This window comes from Temnothorax americanus, unplaced genomic scaffold (assembly GCF_048541705.1).
Source record: "Temnothorax americanus isolate GAGA-0224 unplaced genomic scaffold, ASM4854170v1 Scaffold30, whole genome shotgun sequence".
Lineage (NCBI taxonomy): Eukaryota > Metazoa > Arthropoda > Insecta > Hymenoptera > Formicidae > Temnothorax > Temnothorax americanus.
The window spans coordinates 2,295,466-2,308,118 of NW_027509443.1; the positions used below are offsets into that span (position 1 = coordinate 2,295,466).

Sequence of the window (12,653 nt, forward strand, 5' to 3'; positions counted from 1 at the left end):
ATATCTCTCTACACTTGATCTCAACAGCTTCCTCTCTTGATCTCTTCATTTTCGATTCTTATGGTAATGTATAATATTTATCTCGCTGACTCCCATTTAAATTTATAACTCTCTCTATTCTTTATTATTTCACTTAAGCATTTCTTAAATATTTTGTTAATTAAATTTCCTAATTTTTTGTTCAAATTTAAGTACTATTCACTCTTCTTGCTTTTACATTCATTGTTTGTCTAATGTATTCCAGTCCAATTCCAACGATCGTACGTTTTATGTCATTACAAAATCAGCTTCGATTTTCTACACTTATGAAATTAAATGTCTTTCTCTAAAGAATTAAAGAAACTCCTCAGCATTTTCTCATTTGCTCTCTTTCTTCGTTTTACCAGCATTACGTCACCTTACATATCTAAAATTTTTGAGAAAATTAGAAAGATGAGGCTATTAAAAGAGAATCTTTTTTTGATCAAAAATACTTTTGCTGAAAAAAGTTTACAATAATCTGTAATATGAACGTAAGTAGTCCACAAATTCATATCTATTACACATATATATATTATATATTTTATAATTTATTATAATAAATTTTTTATATATAGAATAAAAAACATCAATATACATAAAAAAGATATAAAAAATTATTGACAATAAAAAGATAGGCAAAGAGCTCTTCTAATTAATTTGATACATGTACATTGATCCATATAGCCAACACTTGTACTTATCATTTTTTAATATTTTTGGGATCAAAATAATAGATAAATATAAAATTATAAATAATATAAAATTCTAATAAAATTTTAGTTAAACATAATTTAATTGTAAGATAATGCAATATTGAGAGAAGATTATGACAGACAACAATCTTTCTCGATATCTTCGAAAGAGCATGGAAGTCTTAAGAACATGGAAGACAGTTACGAGTCACAGGGAAGTAATTTACGAGATTAATTATGTCTGAGGCTCAACGGATAATAAAGCGAGATATATAGATAGGCAAACTTTGGAAAAACCATGTATTATAATATAGAATGATAGATTACAATATTTGTGGTAATAATAATATAATAAACTGCAATATACCTGGACAATAATAATAATCAATAAGAATCTAAAATAACACAAATACTGAATACATATTATTAACAATAATGAGAGGAGGAGCGGCATCGAGGAAATTTCGGCAGAGGAACGAGCCAAGCCGCTATCAAATTACAATTAAAAAAGAGAAACGTGATAAAGTCATAAAACTGACAAAATTCTCATCGGCGTTCGAGTACGCTGTTCTCCGAAGATTTAAAAGAAGCACTCACCAGAATCACGATGTTTCAGTATCGTTATTAAAGATCCGCATTTTTTTGCAAAATGCATAAATTTAATTCATCTTAAATAAACTTATAAATAAACGTCCGCCAACGCGTACTAAGCGCCATTCGCCATGTCTCGTATTCGAATGAAAACTAAAAGAAAAAAAATATTAAAAAAGAAAAAAACGATACAGGACTGTATACTTTATATACTCGTAGATAAATAAATATATTAACAGAATCAGATTTTTTTGTAATTAGAAATCATTATTATCGTACGGCTACGGTAATAATTTCACATGCGAGGGTGAACCACCTTCGCTTCGCTCAAAACGTCTTTCTCCCATCGACGAAGCTCTGCGTTTCGCGAAAGGCAAGTTGCTATTTACAGCAAACTGTAATTTGCGTGGGTCTCATCAGTGAGGTCCATCACACTTGTTGATTCTAGAGAATAAAAAGCTCATTCGCGTCTTATAAATTATTCGTGAGGCTGTATCGTCCGCGGTTTTCCCCCTCGAGTCCGTGCCATATTCGCAATCTCATTTTCGAAACATTAAAAAATCAACGCGAGCAACGACACATCGATCTGCATGTCGCGACGCGGTTTAACCGAGTCGTCGCTTCCATGGCGCTTAGAGTGCATTACTGAATACAACAATTGGTCTACATCGTAGAAGGGACTCAGGTCGCAAAATAATGTCGCTAATAGTGGTTACACAGCCTTATTCCTACATTGTTTCTAGGAGAATTCAGCCGATATATCGTGAGGTCGCGATTTTCAAAAATAACAGGTATTTTTGCATCATCACATTTTTTTTAAGCGGCGCACATTTAATTTATCTTCTTTTATTTCACGTTTACAATTGCACTGCCTCTCTCTCTTTCTCTTTCTCCGCGGATTGGTCCTTTCCATACGATTGTATATAAACAAGTGACTACTCGCAAGCTGAGATCTCTCTCTTAATGATATACTAATGAAGCACCTCGAATACACTGAACAAACGTGACGAAATGTCTGGGAATAAAATTCGAGAGGAGACGATTTTCTCTTCGAGTTCGAACAGCTCACAAGTATAATTCTAAAATATCGAAGCATGCGACACGGGGATCACGATGAAAGTGCGGTTCGCAAATTTAAATAGTTGCAAAGAGTCTCCCAGTAGTAGTCCGAATAGTCTCTTAAAACTATCAGTAGATATACTCAGGATATTTAGAAGAACGGCGAATGGCTGAAGAAGAATATTTCTTCCTATAAAAATGCCGTTTCCGAACATTTACAGATATCCTTACATCAATTCTTGCAGCTAACATTCAAAGCGCTCTTCTAGTTACCTTTACTTTTATTCCGTTTTAAGAAGTAACTTTTAGAATATAGTTTTTTAGGTTTTTGTAATAAGAACGCAATTAAAAAATTTTTTAGAATTCAAATATCATAATTCATCTGCTTTTTATTAAAGATAGTAGAAAGGCGAAATTCCAGTCTAAGAAGCTACAGCGTTTAATTCTACGCGCAGTAACGATTAATTTTTCAACACTTTTCGTTTTTTGTTCGTAAAAAAATAATACTTAGTTTTGGGGGATAATTTCGCAGTTTCCTAAATTCCTCCGTTCTCAGCCAAGAAGCTACATTACGAAGTACAAAAATATAATATATTTTTAACAAAGCCGACACTTCGTTGAGATCGGTCTAAGACAGCCAATTGTTCATTATTACACGCATACACACGACGCTATACGCGATTAAAATCGACTCTTTCCAACTATTTCAATTTAAAAATGGCAGCTTTATCCGCCGCTTCATCTTATTCTGGCAGCGATAGTTAAAAACCGTTAGAATATGACAACGTATCGTCTATACCGGAGGCCAAACACTATATATTTTCATCCTTACAGAAGATCATCGTTTGTTAGCATTAAGAGCATCAGTGACTACATATAACGCGTTTAGACATTAGGTTTCGCTAAAACTGTTAAGTTTATGTTCAGCGCTTTCAGGAACAAGGTCGCCGATGCGCGCGATGTGCGTTTAGACGCCCCGCATTAAATAAGAAAATAATGTGCGCGACCCGGTCGCGACTAATCGAGGGATAATTGAGTAATTGTGTGCGCGATAATTGACCGATTAGTCTCGATCCAGGCTGTATGTCATGGGCGAATCTTTCTTCTTAGGCTGATAAAACTGGCAGAGTACACCCAACCGCGAGAAGCAATTATCTCTGGTCGATTATATACTATGTGGTAGCACTATATATGTTTTCACAGTTTACTTACGAGATTACGGCGAGTTCGTGATGGCAGATTTGTCCCCTGTAAATTGACTCTGAGTATTTAACGCGTGGAGGACAATCGTTCGAACGAAAACTCATGAGATGAATGACATTGAAGAAATACGATCGACTCTCGCAGTCGAGACATGAGATACGGTTTTGTACGAACGTGGCCAGTAAGTCGTCATCTAGTTCTTTCCAGTTGTTTAATTCATCGAGTTAAACAAAATATTGAGATTTTTATGTAGAAAACGATAATATGTATATATATTGCCTTGTTAAATGCATATATATTTTTTAACTCTTCTGCGATAATATAATACATATATAAATTTGAAACAATATATAAATGCAAATCGTTGTAAGGTTTGATATTCAGAACACCGATAAAATTAAGAAAACGACTCACTGACTGTACATTTTGAGAAAGAGAAGCTGTAGGCTTCGTTCGTGTTATAAATACGGCAATAATCCTATTTAATTTGTTTTCATTCTCTTGAAATGGAACAATTTGGACAAACATCATCCATCTAATTAATATACTTCGCACAAGAAACATATTTGCCTGATAAAGTGATAAATCTTTAAACAATTGTTATTTTTTAACTGCAAAATTATTGTTCTATTACTTCCAAATTCCCAATCGTTCTTGGCATTTGCACATTTCAAAGTTAAAAAACACATTTTTTCATAATAAACTACAATTGCGCATTCGTTGAAATACAAATCGTAATTATCTATTCGAGCACGTTATCAGATCATACAGATATTGACATTATTGACGACGCGCACGTTCGAGAAAACAAGACGACGTCGCTCCGATACAATATTCTTTCCGGAAATCATCGTTAAAGCTGAATTATATTAAACTTTAAATTGACTAAATCATCGTTAAAGCTGAATTATATTAAACTTTAAATTGACTATTTATAGCCAATAATATGAAAAATCCTATTAAAATTTTGTTGCAAAATGTTTGGCGATTTAGTGCAATTAGATTGTTACCGTATTTATAATGCAAAGTTTTTCTATAGAAAATTTTGGTAGAAATTCTCCGATTGCTTTGTAGATAGATAAGTACGAGATGATAAGCTGTTTTACATTCTATAATAAAATGCTTCTTTCTTCGTAAATCTACAGCAACGTTCGCCTTGCAATAATTACATGTTATTCCGGCTTAAACCTACCGTTTCTTCTTAAATATAGACAATACCGTTGTATGCTTAATGGAGCTAGGCAAAACACTAGTTCACACATTTCAATTATGGAGTAAATCTCACGGTCATTACTGACTCGCTGGATTATCGCATAATCCATCAAATAACAAAGATCCTGAATATCACCGATCTCGCGTACATACATCTATATCACTGCATTAAATAGTGCTTCAACGAATTCTCGGTAGTTTAGAAACATCCAGTCATCGCGCGATCACACAATGTTTAACAATGTTCGAAAATATGCGTTTTACCCAGCTTTAGCGCTTAGTCCAATTAAAAAATGTATTTCAATTCGTTTTCGTGCGTAGAGACAATGAGGCAGCGTTCAGAAATCTCGTATACTTAAAAGTATCATAATATCACTTTCTCTGTTTATCCGACCTTATTTGCCGCAAGATATTGGAAGCAGATTGTGACAGTACTGAAAATCGTACAGCGTATGTAACGTAAACTATAGATTTTCAATACTGGCAGTGAATATCGGAACGCAGCCCTAACTAAACGGATCTCGATTAGCAAGCGTGAACTCATGTTCTCAAATGATCACATTCGTCGCCGTAGTGGGTACAGTAAAAATACCAAACAACAAATTTATAATTATACTTATTTTCTGAGCGAATATAAATATATATCCATATTATATATACTTGTTCAAAATCAGAATTTAAACATTTAACAAATTATTATATTTTAATTAAATATTTAAATTTAATTTAATATTAAAAAATGCTTATTTTTCTACAAAATATAAAGTAAAAAGAATTATATTTATCATATTTCATCAATTAAACTAAATAAAGAAAAATTTAATAAATTCTACTATAATAAAAGCTCGACATTTCGGAACTCAGCAATAACTTCATAATTACAAGTACAGAGATATGAAAATTATAACAAAGACTGAAACTGTTACTAAAAACATTCGAACGACATTTAAGAAAATAATCTGTTACTTAAAAGTAAGGCCATTGCATGAAAATTGATGAATGAAATTGTACATGAAATCAAATTGTACCCAGCTTCGATCACGAATAAGTTTCCCGACACTCCTATGAGTAGACTAACGTTGATAAATCCTTGATATCACACGTGGTACCGTTATTATAAGAACACTGTGACAGTCATAAAATCACAAATAATGTTCGTCACGTATCCGCGCGATGATAATCGATCAAAGCCGTTTCAAAGACATATCAATTCCGTTCAGGACTCGAAGTAAGGGTATATGAATTCTAATCATCAACGATATCTCCCCCCTCCTAATCTGTTCGCGATGTCTTTCATTTCTCCCTGACTTCTTTCTATTGAATAAAGTTCTATCTATTTACATCAAAGCCCTTGGTCGCGCGCCGACACAGCTGAGTATCAGCTGTAGGCCTGGCTATCACGAGAGCACGGGAGCGATCTCGGTCGCGTCCTTGCAGTCTTGAATGGATAATTGAGCGATCTCGCTCACCATCTCCTCCTGAGCCTCCTTCTTCAGTATCGTGTATCCCGGTTGCACCTGTTCCTCGTTCTCGCACATCGCTTTGCCATTAGCTGGCCTTGCCTGGCCATTCGCCTTTCTCTTACCCGACGATTCCTCACTGGAGGCGCCTGGATTAATCTTGAAAACACTCTTGATAATGCTGTTCATCGGCGAGCATTTCGGAAGCTCCGAATACTTATTAACTTTGGTTATTACTCTTCGCGGTTGCGCATTACCTTTGACAAACTTATTGGCATTCTTCTGAACAGTCAATTGTTGCGTGGCTGACACTTCCGTTTCTTTCGTTTCCGTCGAAGATGTTTTACAAGATTCTAGTTTTACAGAATTCTTTTCTTCACATGGCGGCGCTTCCTCGACAGTACGCGTATGTTCTGAACCACAGACATCTTCTTTCTCCGGGTACACATACTCAACGTTGTTCATCGGTGAGCACTTCGGAAGCTGCGAATAGTTATGCTTATTACCTTTGGTTATTACTCTTCGCGGTTGCGCATTGCCTTTGACAAACTTATTGGCATTCTTCTGAACAGTAAATTGTTGCGTAGCTGACACTTCCACTTCTTTCGTCTCCATCAAAGATGTTTTACAGGATTCTAGTTTTACGGAATTCTTTTCTTCACATGGCGGCGTTTCATCGACAGTACGCGTAAGTTCTGAACTACAGACGTCCTCTTTCTCCGGGTATACATACTCAACCACGAGCTCATCACTCTTCTTAAGATCCTCATCTAAATCCGTCACCGGGACAATCTTCGGTTCCTCTACTTTTTCTACTGGAGCTTTGCTCTCCGCATAATTAGTTGTATCTTGCCGCTCCATCGGCACTTCCCTTTGAAGAACTTTAACGGGACTCTTCGGCTTAGTGAAAGATTGGTCTTCCTTATTTTGGCAATTTGTACAAGAAGTGTGCGTTGGTGAATTTGCCTGTCTCTTAGTAACGTTGTTTTTCTGAGCTACTCCCATATGCGGTCTGCTTGCTCTATGCGCATTACTTTGTACATTGAATGACCCAGGTTGCTCAGCATACGGCGACTGTACATGATTAAAGTGTATTTGTGACTGCTGCGGTTGCTGTTGCATCCTACGAATATCGACGTGCATCGTATTGTCTATATGTGGCGGCGTCGGTGGCGGCGTCGGCTGCTGCTGTTGTTGCTGGTAAGTAGGATATGGCTGAAAGGGCTTGATCTGATTCGAAGGATTAATGGCCGGGTTGGTATTTGCGGCCGGTCCATATGGTAGATTCGAGTTCGGATGCATGTACTTAGTATTCACATATTGCGGCCACGTTTGCCTCGGTTGAAATTGATGCTGTGCCGCAATAACATTTTGCACAACTTGACCGTCTCTACCGCGCTCGCGATAGTTGTACTGATCGAGGGCGATTCGATGAACGCTGTTGTGGCACTGCTGCGATACGATGTGTCCGGATATGAAGATAGGCTCGTTCTTGGAAATCGCCGAGCTTTGAGGCTGATGCCCGTAGCTCTCATAGTGCATATTTTCGTTGTTAATAGTCCTACCATAGGCGACGCTCGAGTGATACTGCGGCGGCTGTGGTATGTACTCTTGCTGCTGCTGTTGCTGTTCCGGGTACTGAGGAAATTGCGACATGGGAGGTTGAACGTCGATCCAGGTTTCCTGCTGCGGCGGACGCTGTTCATTGTCGCGTATGGCTAACACTGCGTTCCAGACCTCCTTCAGCTCGCCCGTGATGTCTCGATCTTTTAGTATTGTATAATTACGATTGAAGACTACCCCTGCGTTCATCGCTTCTATGAAGTCTAATAGTAACTCGATAAAGCTCGTACGCTTCTGTTAGAAAATAATAAGGTACATGTGACAGAAATTATTTGCGCCGTTGTTTATCAATAAAGACTTTACAGATTAAAAAATGTCTCATTTACCTTTACGTCCTGAGCATTCTTGCCGCTCATTCGCAGGACCTCGGGATTGGCCATTACAGCAAACACTATGGCTTCCGTCTTTGTGCGAGGCGGTGGCACTCTCATACCCCCGTAGAGTGGCACAGGCAGCGATGGTCTGCGAGGCATCGCAATTTTGTCCCAAGACAGTACGTTTACATAACACGGAGCCGTAGTGCCCTGTACCAAGAGAATTGACATTTATATAATACCCACGCCATTGATTCCTACAAGTTATGTAATAAACAATTCTTGCAGTAACACTGTTATCACAATGACACAATACCTGTATGAAATCCTGTATACACATGTGTGGCTGCGGTGGATTCTTGAAAAGTCGCGCCCCATTGCGCCCCTTCATTCTGGACACGCTACTTTCTGTCATCTTGCAGCTGAAAATTCAATCGATTCAATAGCAAAAATTCTACGCACGTAATTCCATCTATGCTATCGAAATTGTGCGCTCCTTTCTCGTAGTACAAATGTTTCTAGCGTTAGTGACGTTTACAACGGACAAGGAAACAGCGATCGGCTTGTCTTGCAAAATCATATACGTACAGATCGAAGTTTTAATACTGAAATCAACGAGCGTCTGATTTCCGAAACCCTCCTCCGAATTAGCGCGGTCCGTTACATGTGCGGAGCACGCCCTATCGCGGACCCGAAGCCCGGAGGGGTATCGAGGATTCCGCGGCCCCCTTCTCACGACCCCCCGTAACGACAAGCGGCACCGCGTGCGCGGAGTGTCCCGGAAAAAGAGGATTTATCAGTTGAAAAACACTTCGATGCCAATATGGCGCGGTGAGCGGAATCGCGCACGTTCGTTATGACAGATGCGGCCGCGCGAAACGGATCCCCGCGGTGCCCGCGGTCGCTGTGCCGCGTTGTTGCGCGACTCTCGCGAGACGAACCGACGGACGAATTACGTAACGCGACACACACGGGGGAAAGAAAGACGACACCGCGCTAGCCAGATTCCCGAGCGATCGAGGTCGCCCGAGGCACGGCCAAGGTTACACGCGCCCTGTCAACATAACCTGTCAAAGCGCCGCGGTGAAGCTCGCCGCCGCCGCGCCGAGTCGCGACGTCGCGGGGGATGGGAGGGAGATCCAAGCGGGTCTCACGTCTCGCGTTTCTCGCCGTGGAAACTCACCCCGATGGCGAAGTCACACTCGCGGGAGAACAGTCTCAAACAGCCGCGAAGCCGACGCGAAACATTCCCAGGATGAGGAAAGCCGACTCAAGGGAGACGAGCCATCTCAGCCATCCGTTCTTTTTGTTTATTTATCTTCCCGGGGGGGCTGCACGCTGCACGGCGCCCGATCGACACCTCACGCCCTCGCCCTCGCCGCGGTCGCCACAAGAACTTTCGTCTTTTTCGTCCGCAGTCCGCATCGTTCCAACATGGCGCGCGCGCGCGCGCGTGCGCGGACGGCCTCGCCGGAAACCGGGAGCGCCGTGAAGTTACCTGCCTGTCTGCGAATAGTGCGAATCCCTAGAGCGTGTCTCGCGCGCGCGCTTTCGCGCGGCGATGAGGCGATTCGCGATTCGCGCATTCGCGCGCGACTTCAGTTCAGATCGCCGCCGTTGGCTAGTTGGGATTTTGGGATTCACGTCGGTCTATTTTGATCGATATCGGGCGAATGAATTTTCGTAAGCCCGTTCCTATCGAGCAGATCGAGCTTCGTCGTTCCGCGATGAAACGATTTAATGGCGATGGATCGAATACGGTAATTATTATCGTTGTCTGTTTAGCGATGATGCGATTACCCGATCAAATCTCTATTGACTCAAATAGTTGGAAAGAATGTAAAGAACAAAATGGCGAGCAGCGAGTAGCCGCGCTATATCGATCGAAGGAGATTCAATAGATTTGTTCGTGTTGCTTGAAATTCCTAAAAATCCCTGCACTTAAAACGAGGTAAATATACATGGAGAAAAAGAAAAAGCGAAGATTATTGTAAGTGCGAGAAATGCAGGCAACACGAACAGACCTAATTAATATTTGCATCTATAACAATATATGTATAATGTTAAATGTCATTACTAAGTGTCTACGGCGATTCGGAGCTGAAGATCGCAGGAAATTCGCATGCAGCTGGGGATTCCGTTCGGCGATTGGATCAGGCGTGAGTAGTTTTTAAACAATGCAAGTACTATTACAACATATTTTGCTAGACGTCGGCTCGACATTCATTTCAAAGTTATCGAAAGCGTTGCGAGTTGCGACATTCGGAAGTTCTGTCACTCTCGCAAATTCGATCTTGTGCCCTGTCTAGACCAGAGGATGAGCCTATACTTGTGGCTCATCTTAGAATGCATTCCGTTTCACGCATGACGCATCATTTATCCATGTTTAACATTCGGTGATCAACAAGGATAGATGACGCATTATGCACATCGTGCGTGAAACGAAATGTACTCCTAATAGTGAGTATAGTGCATGTACACTACTCACTATTAGGATAAAGCCACAAGTAGGATCATCCTCTGGTCCAGACAGGGCATTATACCGACCTTGAAACAAACAACTGCAAGCGCTTTGTTTAACAATTACTGATCGAACAATATAATAAACGTTGTCAATGTTACAGAGTATCGTTATCGAACTTTATCATCGTTCAACAATTCCACACGCGATTATTTATGTTCAACCTTGACGGAACAATTATAAACAATTAGCGCGACGAATGATGGATATAAGAGAAGGGAAAGAAAAAAAAGGACGGTCGATCGACGGTTTGAAAAGCGCCTTATACTGAAACTTGCTGTTAGAACTCGCACAAGCAGGCGGCTCGGAGGACTGTAGTTAGCGACTATTAATATCATCGATCGGGATCGATAGTTCTGCCTGCGAGGCGTCATAATGATACGGTGGATGGTGCGGAGCTCTCTGATACCCCGCCGATACGTCACGTACACCGGTAACGATGTACAAGTGGCGCCAATAATGCTTGCAAACATCGCGCCCCGCTTGTACAATCTGTTATCGTTAACTCACGCTCGAGAACCGTCCGCTAATGCGATGCCGCTAATGATCCGGCATTAAGAAACAAAAAGACCGCCGTAATCGCAATTTTCTTTCCCTTCGTGATCCGACAGACGAATCTTGACGTCAAGACCATCTAAATTTTGTCGGTTTAACTATACTCGACGATTTAAATTAACCTTCACCTTGCTTCAACTATTTAATGATTCCAAGATTTATTTAAATGTGAATAAGTTGATTTTAGAAAAAAATAAAAGAGTTGAATTAATTTTATTTGTCTCTACTGAATTCTTCGTTCGTTTATAAATGCGTCAATTATATTTAATTATTTCACTATTATTTAATCAATTTATAATTAATTATTAAATCGATTTATTTAATTTTAAATATCAAAAGCATCATATACCGTGTCACGCGTCTAAATAGATGTATTTCCTACGTGAAGAGAAAAGCTCTCGAGAAATCGAGCGATTCTGTCGATTATCATGCGACGCGGTTTGCGCAAAATACGTACGTGTATAGGCTCGAGAAATCTCGCGCGAGTTCTCGCGTCGTTAATGCGCGATCGTTCCGCTCGATCCGCACGACCGGCGCGATATCGTACCCCTCGTAAGGACCCTCTGTAATGCGAAATAATGGGTATCCACCCACTCGATGAAAATTACATGAGACCCTCTCTCGAACGAGGCTCGGGCACTATCTCCACGTGCGCGCGCGCGGGGCCACCACCTCAGGGGGCACGTATGGGCCGCGAAACGAAGGTGCGGAACAACGGAGCCCCGAAGGTGAGGACGTCGCACGTAGCGCGGCCGACGATAATTGTTTGGTAAGCGCGAACGCCGTAATTAAAATTTCAGAGAGAATACCAGATGCGGAGATACGGCGGCATCTCCGTTATTGTTATTAGCGTGCGATATGTCGCGGACCGCGGTGTAGCAGATGTTCCATGCATCATGCAATATTAATTCGTGTTTGTTGCAACACACATATACATTGAAACGAACGCGAAATGGGATAAAGATCTGAGAACAGGTTTCACAGTTCGATTGTATAATTAAATAATCTTAGAGAGAAATGGGAATTACCTTTTTGCTGTTTATCTGATAGACATACATAATTTTATGCGAACGCTCGTGAACATTCGTACGTTTCTATTTTATTCAATTGTACAATTGTATTGTTGTAAAATCAATCTAAGTTTTTATTCAACACTTTTATACATTTTTTTTCTGTCTTTGATAATGCGAAATGATTCTTTGATGTGGTCATTGCTTCAGAGAGACAACGTAGTGTTAGTATCTAAAAAACCGATATAATATAGCTATCTTATTAATAGTTATCATTAATATGTATATTCTTATCTTATTATTATACAATTATATTTAATGATATCGCAATAAGAATTATAATCATGCGATATATATGTATAATCTGATGTATTAGATAAAATAGAGAGAGA

The 12,653-nt window shown here is 39.8% G+C and overlaps 1 protein-coding gene across 2 annotated transcripts; it reads right to left on the reverse strand.

Annotated features, from left to right (window-relative positions):
• Nucleotides 1-996: 996 nt before the first annotated feature.
• Nucleotides 997-9,551, reverse strand: LOC143900747 (uncharacterized). 2 transcript variants are annotated; one of them, XM_077412416.1, is made up of 4 exons: nucleotides 9,359-9,551; nucleotides 8,492-8,597; nucleotides 8,188-8,385; nucleotides 997-8,095 (listed from the first exon to the last, which is right to left on the reverse strand). In XM_077412416.1, the coding sequence occupies exons 2-4, from the start codon at nucleotides 8,588-8,590 to the stop codon at nucleotides 6,176-6,178; spliced, it is 2,217 nt and encodes a 738-aa protein (XP_077268542.1). In that variant the 5' UTR covers nucleotides 8,591-8,597; nucleotides 9,359-9,551; the 3' UTR covers nucleotides 997-6,175. The 2 variants fall into 2 exon arrangements, with proteins under 2 accessions (XP_077268542.1, XP_077268543.1); XM_077412417.1 differs by lacking the exon at nucleotides 9,359-9,551 and adding an exon at nucleotides 8,764-9,277.
• Nucleotides 9,552-12,653: the final 3,102 nt, after the last annotated feature.

Coding starts and splice junctions, on each gene's coding strand:
- LOC143900747 (XM_077412416.1), bottom strand. CDS start 8,590: ATGACAGAAAGTAGCGTGTCCAGAATGAAGGGGCGCAATGGGGCGCGA. Junction 8,386..8,491: donor GTATACAGGATTTCATACAG/GTATTGTGTCAT, acceptor CTCTTGGTACAG/GGCACTACGGCTCCGTGTTA. Junction 8,096..8,187: donor AGAATGCTCAGGACGTAAAG/GTAAATGAGACA, acceptor ATTTTCTAACAG/AAGCGTACGAGCTTTATCGA.